This window comes from Scomber japonicus, chromosome 20, assembly GCF_027409825.1.
Source record: "Scomber japonicus isolate fScoJap1 chromosome 20, fScoJap1.pri, whole genome shotgun sequence".
Taxonomy (NCBI): domain Eukaryota; kingdom Metazoa; phylum Chordata; class Actinopteri; order Scombriformes; family Scombridae; genus Scomber; species Scomber japonicus.
Window position 1 is genome coordinate 3,329,163 of NC_070597.1, and position 16,634 is coordinate 3,345,796.

A 16,634-nucleotide genomic window follows, 5' to 3' on the forward strand; every position below is an offset into this window, starting at 1 on the left:
TGATTTTCAATCAGCAAATAACCAAACTGCACACAGTGTTCAACTCAGGACTCCACTTTATTGGTGTTTTACAGATGTACAACAGGTGTTACAGAAATGTTACGAAATTACAATCCAGCAGATGTTCAGCTCTATAAACATCAGCAACATTTTCAAAATCTAAACACCATGTTAAAGCCAATGTTGTGACTGTAGCATCAGATCACCACAGTGAGTAAATGGACTCTTGGTCAGGCTCAGAGCAGAAGGTCCAGAACCACAACCAGATAAACAAAGACCAGCAGAGGTTTCCTGAGTGGTACATTATACTTGTGTTAGAAAGATTAAAACATAAAACTGGAATCATCACTTTGTCAATCATTGTTGATATTTTGGTAATATAGATCCTTTAAATGCATTAATTTTTTTTGCTTTTCTTCTTTTTTATTTTTTTTTGTGTGTATAAAAACAAAACAGCAACAACTGAATGTTAAAAAACAAAAGATAAAACTTTGTCACCCCTCACCACTATCTGAGTTACTTAATGTTCAACCATGTTTGAAAATAAAGACAAAAAACATTTCCCTCCTCTTTCCTTCCTCTTCCCCAACTTCACATGCATTAATACACCTCTTGTAAATGAAGATAAAGATAAATGAATAGTTATAATATTAAGCTACAGGCGCTTCATCTACTCAATGTTTCTCCTTATTCATTATTATATATTAGTAGATAGAGACTCTGTCACAGACGAAACTTTGAGCTTAGTAAGTGAGTGGTGAGTCTGGTTATCATGAAATTTAACAAAAGCAAGAGAAATGTTTAAATTAAAAAAGAGACACTTGAGTTTCTGTTTAGTTGTCTTTCCAATGACAAAGTTTTTTTTACAAACTGATCATATGTTTTACGCATCAAGTATTAAATCTTAAAAGTAGCCAGTGACTATAGAAGAGATCTAAATAAATGTACAGGGTTAAAAAGTATAATATTTCCCTCTGATATGTAGTAATGTAGAAGTACAAAGATAATATGAGAAAATACAGCGCCTGAGTAAATTTACTTAGTTACACTCCACCATGGTTGTTGAGTTTAAAGACAGATCAAGACTCATTTCATCACTTTATCACTGTTCTTAGTCAACAGGGCAAAAGAACAGAGAGCCATTTCCGATGTAAATGTAGCAGCCAGGGTAAACAGGCTCTGTGAAATGAGCATGGTGGGTGTAGAGGTGACTCAGGTTGTTAGAGGAGACATTGTAAAAGGACAGAGTGCCACCAGGCCAGTCCAGATACACTCCAACACGTTTGATGCCAGTTGAGACACGAGAGCCATCCCACCAATCATACATTTGCCCTGCAAAGAGCTTTGATTCTGCATTGACACCAAAAACCCATGATTGATCGTTTTGCCCAAGATAGACACATTTATTCCCTTTCCTGAGATTTTGTTTGTATGCAACACCTACAGCTTTATCTTCATTATAACCATCACTCCACTCAACCTCCCAGTAATGGCGCCCAGTCAGCCCCTCTTTGCACAACACCTGAGGGCAATCATCAAACCTTGCTGGGTTTTTAGGATAGTCCTGCCATGCTCCTCGTGTCACCTTCTTGTTGTCATCAGAAAGAATAAGGTTGTTGTTTACTGTTTTTGGACTCAGTGAGAGATCACAGGCATCTGATGGAGAGAACAAAACACATCTGTTAATTCATGTAAAATATAATAGTTCTATATTACTATTATGAATCCTTATGGATACTTACACCATATTAAAGCACTTTTGTCTGTGATCGTCTCCACAGGGGGGACGGAAGGCTTTGAAAAGTCATCAGTGACCAGAATGCCCTCATTGTAATGGTAGATGGTCACTCCTTTGTGTTTCTCATTTGCTATGGCTGTTGCAAGGAAACGGACACTGCTGCTGTTCTTGAGAGGTTTGGCAAGATCATGGAAAGCTTTGGCTTTTTCTCTCATTTTGGTTAACACTTCATTTGAGAAGTACCAGGGTTCTTCATCAATACTTCTTAATTCAAGTGAACGTGAGTAGTTCTGCATCGCTTTAAGGCAGCTGTCAGCACTTTCCAGAGAGGTGAAGACAAAGCACAGAGCATCTTCTACACCTGGAGCAAGAACCTCTTCATCCAACTCTGACTGATTTGGGACGATTTTTGTGTTTGTTCCCTTCATCATGTCTACACAGGACCCAATGACATTGATCTCTCTCTCTTTGTGATCCAGCCACTTGCTTAGTTTTTCATTACTTGATGGTGACTTTTCTCTGTCTTCCAAGAGTTTCTTCAGTGAGCTCTCATCTTCTTTGCCTTCACGGATGGAGATGACTGTCTTCGCCATGGCCTGCTGAAGTGCAGATGTGTAATTATTACACTGTCTTTGGAAACTTCTCAGACTTTTGCGAATCTGTGGAAAGTCCTCTGACACGCTGTCTGCCAGAGAATCATTGCATCTCATTTCAAACTGCCTAAGACCTTCTAGAGTATCTTCAGCTGTCTTCAGTATTACAGTGCTGATCTCACCCTTTGACTCAGCAGCTTTGGAATCAAAATTCTTCAATGGCATCATCCAGACCTTCAATGGAACAGCGTTCTCTTTATTTTCTCCCAGGAGCTTTGGAAGATCTACATAGGTCTTCACTGCCTCCACAAATGTTGCAGGGTTGCTTTCAAGAATGAGATCCCCGAAGAATTTGCAGGAGAATTTGTTTGTCAGGGCTTTTTCTTCTTCAGTCATCTTGATGTCAACTTTCCCCTGAATATCAAATTTTGGAATCTTCTTTATCACAGCTTCCATGCTGCCCTGGATCTCCTGAACACTGCTAGCATCTAACTTCTCACTGTCAAATACAAAGAAAGCATTTGCTCCATAAAGGATGCCAGTGACCACGTGTGTTGCTGAACTCTTCTCAATAACACCTTTCTGTTGCTCGTCCAGGTTTGCAAGTTTAGTCATGGACAACTGCTTGAAATTGGTGGTAGTTTTGTACTGTAAGGTCACTCTGCTCTGATTCTTGAATTTCTTCTTATCATTCAGGTACTTGGCAGATCCTCCAACTTCAATCAGTCCACCAAGGAAACTGGCCTTAAGAGAAGCTTCAACATCCAGCAGAGAGGACTTGGATTCAATGGAGTCAGATGCTGTAATGTGAAAGTTAGTGCTGCGCTGAGAGGTGTCAACTGTGTACTCTTGTAAACTTTTGGTATCCCACAATGTGAAACCTGTAGAATAATGAAAAAACAAAACCAATCTATTAAAATAAGTAAAAAGCAAAGCTTCAAGATGAACATGAACAGCAGTACATACAGCTAATCCTCCTACTCAATAAACAATTTCCAGTCTCTGAGCTGCCAAGTTCTGACAGTATATCACCACTGTAGCCACAGTTGTAGCTGTCTGTTAAATGTGCTGTGCTTAAAGCTGTGCCTGTGGATATTATTACTGCTATCAACATAGCTGTAGCTATATTGTGACTACTCTTTAAAACTCTTTATATATTAGCCTTTGCTGAGAAAACATGGCACAGAATTTCAATGCTGTCGGGCAATTCACAAAAAGATTGCACTGCTGGAAAAAATGACGAAAAGAAATAGCAAATCATTATACTGAAGCAAATCATAGTTTACCCTCTTCATTTAAATTATGTGGGATTGAGAAAGTCGTGATGTCCACTAGAGGAGGTGATGCTCTGAAGAAACTTTCTTATAGAGAAATGTTTTGGATATAAACACTCAACACCATGGCACCATGGACTTAATGATAACTTGAGCTTAAAGTGCTTTTAAAGTCAAATACTTTTTTGCAATTACCATATAGTACACAGTATTACGTTAAGTTTTTTGTACATGATGGGGGTTCAATCAGATTTGATTGTAAACTTATGATTGGTCCCTGTATCTAGAACCATGGGATAAGAAAAATGATTGATTCCCAAATAATTAGGCCCAACTCCTAGCTGGGTATTAACTATGCCCTTGTATACATGACTGAAATGAACCTGTATACTTCAAACATTCTGAAGAAGGCTTTGGAAATTTGAAATTTCCTTCCTGTTCATATTTTAAGACAAAAAGAAACCATGTAATTTACCAAGCACCCACAAAGTGTGAAAGGCATCATCAACTGCACTTACAACTAAATCAATAGTCTTGGTATTCCTTTGCATTTGCACATATTTAAATCCGTTATTAAAGGTTCAAGGTTTGTTTATTCTCATTCAACAACATGCTTTCACATGAAAGAACAAAATTTCAGCTTAAATAATCATCTAAAAAATCCCTAACCATAACCCTCCTAGTATTATGGTATCACCGTAAAGGTATTAAGCATACAGTTGGTGCAAAATTGGCCCCTCTCTCTGTAAATGAGCCTTATTGCAAAAACAGTCCAGTTCACAAAAACCAGCTCACTGGCCACTGGCTAACAATAATAGAGAAGAAGAAGAATCATAATAATGAATAAATGAAGCCAACAATTTTAGAACAATCTCAAATATTTACTTTTTGTCAAAGACATCAGCAAAGATCATATGCAATCAATTAACAGCACACATGAATCAACGTGATATTTTTGAAAGGTTGCAATCAAGAAAAGCACAGCATTGAACCACTGCTCTACTTTGGGTAATCAATGATCTAATCCTTTCTACTGATGTTGGTCAATGGTCTGCCCTGATTAAACTTGACATTATTTCTGCAATTGACACAGTCAATCATATTACCTTAATTTGCCATTGAAAACATATTGTAGTCGTTGCAGAAACTGCTCAATTGCTCAATCTCTTATCTTTCAGGTAGACAGTTTATAGTAACTTCACATCATCTATTGTCCCTATGAATACTTTTTCTTTTTTCTGAACGTTTTTGTTTAAATATTGGATAATTTGAACATTTATTGAAATGAAACCATGTGAGAAGTTTAGAGGAAAAAATCACTACTTGGTGGAGCTGTTAACAACTCATTGACATCTGAAATGTAGTGCTGTAGTCAAGACCACACTAACCGAGACCAAGACATTACCAAGACCAGAGAGGACCGAGACCGAGACAAGACCAAGGCTTTTAGAGGTCGAGGTCGAGACAAAACCAAGACCATACATATCAAAGGAAAATCATAATAAAACATCAAAATGTGAGTTCATGCAGCCACTTTCCTCCTACTACCAATGATTTGAAGTTATTAGCTGTTTTTGAGAGGGTCCTTTTTCACTCTTATCAGTAAGCCATGGACAAAAAGCCTGAGTCCGCCCAGTCCGAGACTGAGACAAGACCAAGAAGACCGATCTCGAGTACTACAACACTACTGAAATGTGAGTCTGACTACACATTGCTTTTTGTTAGACGTCAAAAGACAAAAATGTCGGAAACCACTGGTTTCATCTTTAACAATGTGTTGTATTTTAAAAGCTTGTTATATTATCCATTGTGTCACATCTTCATCTGAAAAGTAACCAAAGCTGTTAAATAAATGTAGTGGAGTAGAAAGTACAATATCTCCCTCTGAAATGTAGAAATTAATCACGAGTACATCAAAACTGTACTTAAATACTTGAGTAAATATACTTTGTTATATTCCACTACTACTTGAAACAAAAAGTATGGACCTTGTTAAGTTATCTGCAGGTTTGTCATGCTGTAATGTAACATGAGTAATGTTTTACCTGGGATCAGTGCATCTTTGCGAGCATCATAGAGCATCCCCAAGGTGAAAGGTCGACCCAGGGCAGCCATCTCCAGTTGATCAGAGGCCATGTCGTCAACCTGAGGGAAAACATAAAATTAATGCCATATTTCATCTTCATCTACATCTGTTCAAACTGTTGCAATGTTGCAACTTTCTCTCCCCGTCTCTCCGCCAGTTTGTCGTTACCTGGAAAAGTTGTGTAGCTCAGGTAAGTTCAGTGTGGCTTCGAACTGGAGCTGCCAGTTTGATCTGTTAGTTCTGATTTCACATGCTGACTTATATTCTAGTAGATGATCCAGCCCTCTTTGGACTCCTCCCCAGACACACCTTGCTTACAGCTGTGAACAAAATGAATTTTGTCATGCCAGAATCTCATCGTATAGGTTCAGTCTGACAGTTGTGATTATTGTTGACAGATGAATTAACAGCATGACTGGTCAATTTAATAAACTGTCAGTCAATGATTTGTATCAATGCGCTAACAGGAAACTAGATGAAGGAAAAGGATTACTGGTATATGTTCTCCTTTTACACAGAAAAATGTATGAAAGACATTCCAGCTAAAACACTTATTGTACTTGTACCTAGTCAACATTACAGTGGAAAAAGTTAAATAGTTTGTAATGCAATAATACACACACATTTCTTTATTATAGTATTTAAACTCAGTGTGCAAACTTTATCATGGATTTCAGGGGAGCTTACATTTCTCCAGACAGGGAGGGAGAGGGGAGAATTCGAGCTTTTGAGTTGTTTTGAGTTGTTACCCCCATCTTAAGCTTCTTCTCTTGGCTTGTCCTGTGCTATTACCCCAGTTGTTGGTAGGTTTTGTGTTGACAGCAGTCCTGGCAGCAGGTGTAACATCAGTGTCGGTTATACTTACATTTTTGGTACAAGACACCACTGGCTCTGATCTTCAGGGTCGATTGACTTAGATTATTTTACAATGCTTTGGTGCTGCCGACCATGAGTCTTAAAATGTATCCAAGGCACAGTCCACTTAGGTTATGAAACAGTTAAACTTAAATAGATTTGTAAATGACTTTGAACTTAAGAACTTTCTTCTCAGGTGACTTTAGTGTCAGTTTTAATTATAACAAGTGCGTATCTGACACATTTACCGTCTTTTTAGCATCAAATTCCCTCTTAGTGTTTCCGTGTTGAGCTGTGGTGGAAGTATAGTAACAAAAAGACTCTGGCACTAAAAACACTGTAACGTTGAAACATAGAAGATGAAGATTTGACTCATCAGCTTCATATTAGCCTCACATCAACTTTTAAATAAGTTTTTGCATTTTTGAAGGAGGACTGTGTATTTAGTCATCCATCACTTCCATTGTAAATGCATTATGAAGGGATCTTCTAATGGTCAGTATGAACAGGAGGAATGATTACATCAAGAAAAATCTATTTCAACACTCATTTGGATACCTGACTGATGTTTTAAGACAACCTTGAAAAATTGTGAACCTGTCTTTACGGTTAATGAAAGATGTTCTCACAATCTTTGCCAGAAACACAGAGTTACGCAACATATAACTCAGTCTAATGTAAAGAATTCTGAAGAAGACAGCAAAGAGGCCCATGGCACTATTCCACCTGTCACATCATGACAAGTTTGTCATGATGTGACCTGTCATCATGTGATCTGTCATCATGTTGACAGTAAAATTCTTAAGTAGCAGGTGTGTTATCATTTTGGTTCACATTTTCTCCCCAGGATGCCGAAGTCATGACCTGCACTAATTATCCTCTGATTGGCTTACGCAAATTTCTTCATTTCCATGTAAAGCTGAAAATTCTGGAGGATTGGGTTTGATAGTAGCTAATAATTTCAATTTTTCCATAAACATTTAGTCTAATAAACAATTTTCCGTGTTCAAAAGACACCACAATCTGGGTTTTTAAATGAAACCATCAGAATATCAGTAAATACAAAATGCAAACAATGAATATATCACATAAATGAACCTTTTTATCTATAATCCTTCAGTATTCTCCAATAGCCTATAATATATAACAAGCTGCAGAGACAATACAATGCTGCTCAGTGATAACTGTTCACTTTTATTAGTATTAGTACTGTGCACATGTGTGCAGAAACAATCTAAATCAAAGATTGATGCTGTTGAAGCTGATTGACAGCTGATCCAGCTGTGATCAGAAACAGACCTCGCATCATGTGACGCTTCGGAGGAAACAACATCGCATGGAAAAGGATCTCCTATCGTCTTTTCCTAACTGATTTTCCTTTACAGAGGACAACGTCATGAGGTTAAGGACAGATGTGAAGGAGAATTCATAAGGACTTAGGAAAAAGACAACCACGGATAGACACCGCTGAGTATGTAGTTTTTTTTAACATTTATTAAGCTTTCTTCCTTGTGCAAAGTGGATAGTCAAACAAAAAGAATGCAGGCCTAAGCATAACATTATTTTTATAATGAATACATGATATGTAATTAAAGCTCTGTGTTAATTATGGACAGATTATCTGGAAAATGTATGAAATGTTGAAATGCCACTCCGTGTGTGTGTGTGTGTGTGTGTGTGTGTGTGTGTGTGTGTGTGTGCATGGCTATCTTAGTGACCTACCTTTGGAGTGAGGATCTTTTTACAAAGTGAGGACATTTAGGCCGGTCCTCACTTTTTTTCCATTGCCATGGCCTCTACAGGCTGTTTATATGCTATCAGAAAAGTAGTAAAATGAGAATAACATTTTTAAATTCTGTGTGTGTATGTCTCTTGCATACCCAGACTTTTTGCTCTCTTGCGCCATGTTATTGCACCACACCTGATTCCTTTGAGGATTGACGGCCACCGGGTGATGTTGCTACAGCAAAGACACATTTTCAGTTTGTGTGTTGTTTACTAGAACTATAAATAAACTATTAAATAAATATATGAAATTTCTAGCCAGTTTATTTTACATAATTTTGTGTCATACTTTTCATTTAATTAACAAAGTTAGAATTGCTTTTACTCACCCATAACAATAAGTCTACAGAGTAACAGAGGGACTTTAATGGTAATATTCTTATTTTGCAGTAAACTGTAGTGATAAATGTGATTTATGACTTATTTTCACCCCTCCAGCCTGTTAACAGGCCTGTGGGTCTGAGCTGAGAAGTGCAGAATATTGTGGGGTCCTCTCTGCCTTCAGCTCAGCTTTCATTAATGGCCCATCAAGGGGAGGGGGCCGCTCCCCCCTCACACCTGCACTGCTGCTGGGTCGGTGACTTGCCCATGTGCCCAGCTCCTCTCTTAAAAGTAAAAGTTTAACCATATACACCCAAGTATTACTGTATGTTTATCAGTAATAAGAAATCCTTAGACCTTTTACTTACATTCAAGTTGTAATATCACATTGTATGAATACTCATTTACAAGTAAATATCCTTCATTCAAAACTTTTCTTAAGTAAATTAGTATTAGCGCTGAATATACAAAAAATTATCTCCATGCAAAAGTGTAATTTTCAGAATAATTATATTATTGAATTTAATTTATGACTTATTTTCACCCTGTAAACAGGCCTGTGAGTCTGAGCTGAGAAGTGCAGAATATTGTGGTGTCCTCTCTGCCTTCAACTCAGCTTTCATTAATGGCCCATCAAGGGGAGGGGCCGCCCCCCCCTCACACCTGCACTGCTGCTGGGTCGGTGACTTGCCCATGCCCCCACATGCAGCCTGCAGGAGTGTGTGACAGAGACCTGAAATTTAAACAGAGGACAGATTCAGCATGGAGAAGACATTTAACACAGAGGGGACCTGAACATGGAAGAGACCCTGAAGTTTGTATTTTTAAGAATCTAAGGTGGAAAATGGAGTCAGGGAGTAATCTACTGTTGAAATATATTGCGCATTTGTCTGTAAGTGTAGCATAAATGGTGGGCCTCATTCTGCTAGTTGGTTTACTCAGTCCTCACCTTGGTGCCAATACAGGAATGTGTGTGTGTGTGTGTGTGTGTGTGTGTGTGTGTGTGTGTGTGTGTGTGTGTGTGTGTGTGTGTGTGTGTGTGTGTGTGTGTGTGTGTGTGTGTGTGTGTGTGTGTGTGTGTGTGTGTGTGTGTGTGTGTGTGTTTTATCATCGTATTTCATTCTGCAGTGCAAAGATGCCAGAGAAGAGGTTAAAGCAAAAAAAAAAAGGCAGTGGATCCCTGACCGGCTGGGTTACAAAGAGCATAACAAGTTAAAGTAACACATGTACCAGCAGTTTACATTACAAATGTATTCACTAAAAACAACAACAACAATAAACGCTATATTTCAATTTATTAATGGTGGCTCAATGTCTTTGTCTTTAAGGGAGTCCACCACAACATCCAACTAATCCTGCCCTAGTCCTACAATTCACATTTTATCTGAATATGTAATCAAATGTTCCCCTTCCAGTTTAATTCCCACACTTTTTTTGCACCTGGTGCCTTGTTGTCTTTTGTAATGTATTTGTATTTTCTTTTGTATTCTTGTTATTGCAGCAGAAAGAACAACAGCAACAGCAGCATGTTACTGCCAAAAGAACACATACACACACAAAGAGAGAAAGAGAGTCATACTCCCCCTCTCGCATCCCATCGCTGCATAGCCCTGATTAACAAGGGCTGCAGTCATATCAGGAGGCAGAGGTGGGTGGGGTCAGGAGAAGAGATCAGTTGGAGAGATAATCTGGCAGTATGTATGTAACTTCAGTTACATATAGTTCCCTTTCCAGTTTATTTTTCTCCACTTTTTTGATTCAGTTGCCTTTTTTTTCTACCAGGAGCTTTAAGTGTTCTGCAGCTATCTCTTCTTGGAGCATCTGCCTCACTTGAGCTTCAGCCTATCTCAGCAAACTGCTGCAGCACTACAGTGTGTCAGTCATTGTGAGCCAGTTCAAAGCACTGTCAGTGATCTTTGAATCATGTCATGGTCACATAATAATTGTTTAATCAGCTAATATCGCTCCCATATTCTTTTTAATGTCTATACTGTCAGATCAGTACAGTGCTCCAGCAGTATCAGCAGCAACTGTACAACATACCCAGTCTGGTAAAAAATACATTTTAAAAAAGCCCCTTAGCTTTAAAAAAAAAGACACGAAGGAAAATCACTGAAAGAAAGTGCTTGCAAGTTTCATTCAGTTCATGTCTTTGTTTTTGTATTGAAGTTGTGTTTAGTCTAGTTTAGTTTATTTTAGGTTAGCTTATCAAGGTCCCCACTAACCACTGCATGGGCAACAGCTACTTTTCATGGGGCCCACAATTAACACAGAACAGAAAAGAAAATACAGTTATATGTTACTGCCAACAGCACACACACACACACACACACACACACACACACACACACACACACAATACAGAGGAAATCATAAATCACCCCCCCCTCCCCCTTCCATGTGCCCCCCTTTTTTACTCTGAGCACCATCTGCACGGCCCTGATTAAAAAGTGTTGCAGTCATATCAGGAGGCAGGGGTGGGTGGGGTCAGGAGAAGAGTTCAGTAGGAGAAATAATTGCCCGTATACAAGTCACTTCATAATATCAAGAAGACACCCAACCAAACGGATCTACACATCTTCATCGGGTGAGGACAAACTAGTGGCTTTAATAACCTAAGAACTTTATATTTTAGGTTTATATCTGTCTGTGTTAGGATTGAACAGTTATGTCTCCATTCACAAAACTCATTTTGGACAGTTTGATGAAATGTTGACGGTTGTGTGGGTCTGCTTTGATCAGCAGTATGTTGTGTCATGTTCCCAAACAGGTTGGAGACATATCTTCAGGTAAAATGGCAGTAGCTGCACTGGGCCGACCTTTCACCTTAGGAATGCTCTATGATGCTCGGAAAGATGAACTAATCCCAGGTAAAACTTTATGTTGACAGCTAATATTTTCCCCATGCTCCCAATATGTAATGATAAAAGGCCTTTATTTTATTTTTTTGGCTAGATCATTAAAACCAAAGTGAGTGCATATCAACTGTACACCAGTCCACCTCAGTTTCAATCAGAGACAATAAAATAGTATAATCACACAATTTATACAGCAATATCTGGCTCCCATTTTATACCATTTGGCAGAATCCATTCCATTAATTTTGAACAGTATAAGTCAGCCTATGCATCAGGAACACTTGATGTTGTTTTTCTTAATTCAAGACATTTTATTTATGGTACAATGATTGCTTTGACATTATCAGAATTTCATTAACATTGTGGAATAAAGTGAAGTCTGCACGCTATAACTCACGTCCACTTCTACTCACACAAAGTCAAACCCACAAAATTATTGCACAGCTTTTGCAGCTGCTAAGCCTACAGAAATAATACCAAGGGACCCTGCATTGATCAGTTCTTTTAAAAAGGTCCACAACATCAGTTGGGTGAAGTCCAGTGGCAGGTTTTAATGAAAGGTTGCAGGATACTGGTGTCACTGTCACTGGGGAGAAAGTAGTTAGTGTTCCAGCAATTTTGTATTAAGAAGCACAAAGTCATTCGTTGTCTTTCTGAGAGTTTATTCTGTCGCCTGCAGACGGACTCCTTGCTGTCTCGAGTGCGAGATGGCAAGAATGAGCCCAGAGCAGGGGAAGATGTCAGATTATATACAAACATTATCTTGTAAAAAGGATGACTTTGTTCTACCATCAAAACAATGTCAGCACAATAGGTACGTCATAATGTGTTGTACAATCAGGATAATGATTAATCAGTAGATCTTAACATACATAATGTTCACTCAATCAGCAGGTTATGACACACACAGTCCATGTAACATAAGTGGTGTCATGTTCAGCAGATTATGACACACACACATGTAATCATATGACATAGTACATACATTTTATCAGAGAAGATGAATAATAAAATTGCATTAGAAAGTTAGCACCAAATGGCAGGGCCAACACAGTGGTGAGAGTCAGTAGCCAAGAAAGGGAAGTAGTGATGATAAGGAGAGAATGTAACTGTTTCAAATCTGGTATCCCGAGAGCTGAAAGAGACAGTTGAGAAGAAATGAGAGAAGATGGGAGATGTTATGTATGAATATGGCATGTAAGGGTTGGGGTGTGTGAGAGTAGTAAAAAGGCAGCTTCAGAGGCAGTAAGGTAAAGGTGGCAATGGGAGATTTATATGCTTGTCTGTGAGCAGAGGCAATTTCTGAAGCAATAGAAAAAGGCGAGAGCATTGATGTGCTGCAGAATGACCTCATATCTCAATTGGCAACCTTGAGGATAGCTGAAAGTCCCCCGAAAACAGAATGAGGAACCAGCTTGGACAGTTTTTTGAATAAATTATTATTATTGAGAACATGCCCATTGAATGACCATGTAGACATGCCTGCACCATTACACACAATTGCACAGCCTCCTTTTCTATTTTGTTTAGTTAAAAAGGTCAAGGGGCATGGTTCATGCATTGAAAGTGTTTCATACTAATTAGCAGCTCTTTATAAGCCTAACGTAACTAATTAAACAGTGTCTGGACAACTGAGTGGGCCAGAGTATTCAGATTAAATTGCCTATAAGCCAGTTAGGCTTAGTGAAGCTTAGCAGATACAATTTATAAGGCCTGATGACTATCTGCCTTGGTGAGGGTATGTGTCAATGATGGTTTAAAAGCAATTTGGATTAGAGAATGGTGTGGAAAAGTTTTTGACTATTTGTAAGACTAGTGGAGCTGGAAAGGCAGGGATGTATGCTGTACTAGCAAGTGGGCTAAATGTGTTGATTGATAGAAGAAACTCTTTGTATATGGCTGTGGACCTTACTGACATATTTTTGTTTGAAGCAAGAAATACAGGGAAAAAGAACATGTTTGTATATCCCAGTAACTGCAACTTAGTTTATGATTGGACATACCTACCTGAAGTCTGGAATATACTTGTTGTTTCAGTCTTCCACATTTCAAGTTCTCCTTCCTGACCCACAATAGCTCTACATTTGGCTGAATATTAACTAAATGTTTTTTTTCTACTTTGACACTGATTTTTACTTTCTGTAGGCTTCACCTTGTGGGATAGTAAAACTCTACAAGACAACACAACTGAAACCTCTCAGCAAAGCAGTGGCTTTCAGATTACGGCTTCTGACTCCATTGAATCCAAGTCCTCTCTGCTGGATGTTGATACTTCTCTGAAGGCCAGTTTCCTAGGTGAATTAATTGAAGTTGGAGGATCTGCCAAGTACTTGAATGACCAGAAGAAATTCAAAAATCAGAGCAGAGTGACATTTCAATACAAAGCTACCACCAACTTCAAGCAGTTGTGCATAACTAAACTTGCAAAACTGGAAGAGCAACAGAAAGATGTTATTGAGAAGAGCTCAGCAACACACGTTGTCACTGGCATCCTTTATGGAGCAAATGCTTTCTTTGTATTTGACAGTGAAAAGTTATGTGCTAGTACCATTAAGGACATCCAGGGCAGCATGGAAGCTGTGATAAAGAAGATACCATCATTTGATATTCAGGGGAAAGTTGACATAAAGCTGACTGAAGAAGAAAAAGCCCTGACAAACAAATTCTCCTGCAAATTCTTCGGGGATCTCATTCTTGAAAGCAATCCTGCAACATTTGCAGATGCAGTGAAGATCTATGTAGATCTTCCAAATCTACTGGGAGAAAAGGGCGAGAACACTGTTCCACTGAAGGTCTGGATGATGCCGTTGAATAATTTTGGTTTAAAAGCTGCTGAGTTGAAGAGTGAGATCAGCATTGGAATAGTAAGGAAAGCTGAAGATGCTCTAGAAGGTCTTAGACAGATAAACATGAGATTAAACGATTCTCTGGCAGACAGAGTGTCAGAGAACTTTCCAGAGATTCGCAAAACTCTGAAAAGTTTCAAAAAACGGTGTAATCATTTCACATCTTCGCTTCAGCAGGCCATTAAGAAGACACTTCCCTCCATCCGTGAAGGCAAAGAAGATGAGAGCTCACTGAAGAAACTCTTTGAAGACAGAGACAAGTCACCATTCAGTCAAGAAAAACTAAGCGAGTGGCTGGATCACAAAGAGAGAGAGATCAATGTCATTAGGTCCTGTGTAGACATGATGGAGGGATCAAACACAAAAATCGTTCCAAATCAGTCAGAGTTGGATAGAGAGGTTCTTGCTCCAGGTATAGAAGATGCTCTGTGCTATGTCTTCACCTCTCTGGAAAGTGCTGACCCCTGCCTTGATGCGATGACCACCTACTTGCATTCACTTGAATTAAGAAGTACTGATGAGGACCACTGGTACTCAGATGAAGTGTTAGTAAAAATGAGAGAAAAAGCCAAAGCTTTCCATGGTCTTGCCAAACCTCTCAAGAACAGCAGCACTGTCTGTTTTCTAGCAACAGCCATAGCAAATGAGAAACACAAAGGAGCGACCATCTACCATTACAAAGAGGGCATTCTGGTCACTGATGATTTTTCAAAGCCTCCCGTCCCTCCTGTGAAGACGATCACAGACAAAAGTGCTTTAATGTGGTGTAAGTCATTTTCCACTTTCAACCAAACTGAATAAATAAATCAAACTTTGAAAAATATGATATATATCTGTTAGATATCTTTTACATTAAAAATTCTTGGGAAATATCTAAAATGTATATAAGTCTTGACATGCTGCTATTAAATCACAATATACAACGATATGTGAATGTTAAGATAATTTCTTGTGTGTATTCTGTTATTATAATAACAGATTGTGTTTTGGTCTCTATCAGATGCCTGTGATCTCCACCTGGACTCAAACACAACAAGCGGCTGGCTCACTCTGTCTGAGGGAAACAAGAAGGTAACCTATGGAGAATGGCAGGAGTATCCTGATAACCCTGAGAGATTTGATTCATCACCTCAGGTTTTGTGCAGAGAGGGGCTTGATGGGCGCCATTACTGGGAGGTAGAGTGGTATAATACTTATGACAATGGAGTTGGTGTGGGTGTAACGTACAATAGAATTGCAAGGAAAGGAAGAGGTTCTGATGTTGAGTTGGGAAGTAATAAAGTATCCTGGTATTTTGGTGCAAATACAGCACTAACTGCACAGCATAATGGAGAACTTTGGAAGAGTTCAGAATTCTCTTCTGGCTACAGAAAAGTTGGAGTGTATCTGGACTGGCCTGCTGGCACTCTGTCATACTACGATGTGTCCTCTAACAAACTGAGTCACCTTTGCACCTTTACTTCTGAGTTCACAGAGCCTCTTTACCCAGCCTGCTACATTCACGATGAACCTGGCTATGTGTTCTTTTGCCCAATTGACTAAGAGCAGTAACACAGTGATTGTTACATCCCCGAATAAAAATACAGGGGATGTTGTTTTTCATGAGTGAACTTGCTACCTAAATCTGAAACCTCCACAGAGCCTGCCTAAGTCAAACCATACCTGTGTATCTTTCGGAGCATGTCGTGCTTGAGGCGTCTTGAAAGGAGGAACTTCAGTGGTTAGAGCCCTGAAATGCCTAACTTTGTCCACCTAGGATTTAGCTCCAAAAATAAAAAAGGCAAAATAATAATCAAGTGCCTGGTGGACAGACTGAAACAGCCAAGCTGGACACTTACTTGTCTATCTGAGGAAGCTGTTTGTAATTTAGATGCAGAGTGAGGTTAGAACACCAGACATCCAGATATCAATACTTAGGCGGCAAGCACTACTTTTTCAATCATCCTGGACGAACCCTCAAAATGTGTTGCATCCCTAAATTAAAATACAGGGTATAAGGGGAGTAACAGTGACGTTATCCAGAGAATGACAAAAAAATGACAAGGTAAACTGAGTAAGATTAACAAAAAAATTAGGTTTTTTCTTTCTCAAAAGAGGAAAGCACAGACAACTAAATTGATTAACTAGATAACAAAACAACAATAAAGAAGAGAATGAAAACTAAGAGCCAAATAGCCCATTGACACTGTCCGCTGTATCCCTGGCCCTTCTAACTGCCAACCAACAAGCCACACACATCTCTGTACAGAGGGGGCAGGGCAGAACCTAATAGAGGAAA

General features: G+C 38.9%; 2 protein-coding genes across 3 annotated transcripts; one reads left to right on the forward strand and one right to left on the reverse strand.

Annotated features, from left to right (window-relative positions):
- Positions 1–1,111: 1,111 nt before the first annotated feature.
- LOC128381833 (neoverrucotoxin subunit beta-like) lies at positions 1,112–5,741 on the reverse strand. The gene is made up of 3 exons (XM_053341862.1): positions 5,651–5,741; positions 1,743–3,212; positions 1,112–1,656 (listed from the first exon to the last, which is right to left on the reverse strand). Exons 1-3 carry the CDS (start codon positions 5,739–5,741, stop codon positions 1,112–1,114), a joined length of 2,106 nt encoding a protein of 701 aa, XP_053197837.1.
- Positions 5,742–11,169: 5,428 nt separating this feature from the next.
- LOC128381430 (stonustoxin subunit beta-like) lies at positions 11,170–16,023 on the forward strand. Of its 2 annotated transcripts, XM_053341445.1 has the most exons (4): positions 11,170–11,239; positions 11,423–11,522; positions 13,656–15,122; positions 15,357–16,023. In XM_053341445.1, exons 2-4 carry the CDS (start codon positions 11,447–11,449, stop codon positions 15,896–15,898), a joined length of 2,085 nt encoding a protein of 694 aa, XP_053197420.1. In that variant the 5' UTR covers positions 11,170–11,239; positions 11,423–11,446; the 3' UTR covers positions 15,899–16,023. The 2 variants fall into 2 exon arrangements, with proteins under 2 accessions (XP_053197420.1, XP_053197419.1); XM_053341444.1 differs by lacking the exon at positions 11,170–11,239 and having other exon boundaries at positions 11,351–11,522.
- Positions 16,024–16,634: the final 611 nt, after the last annotated feature.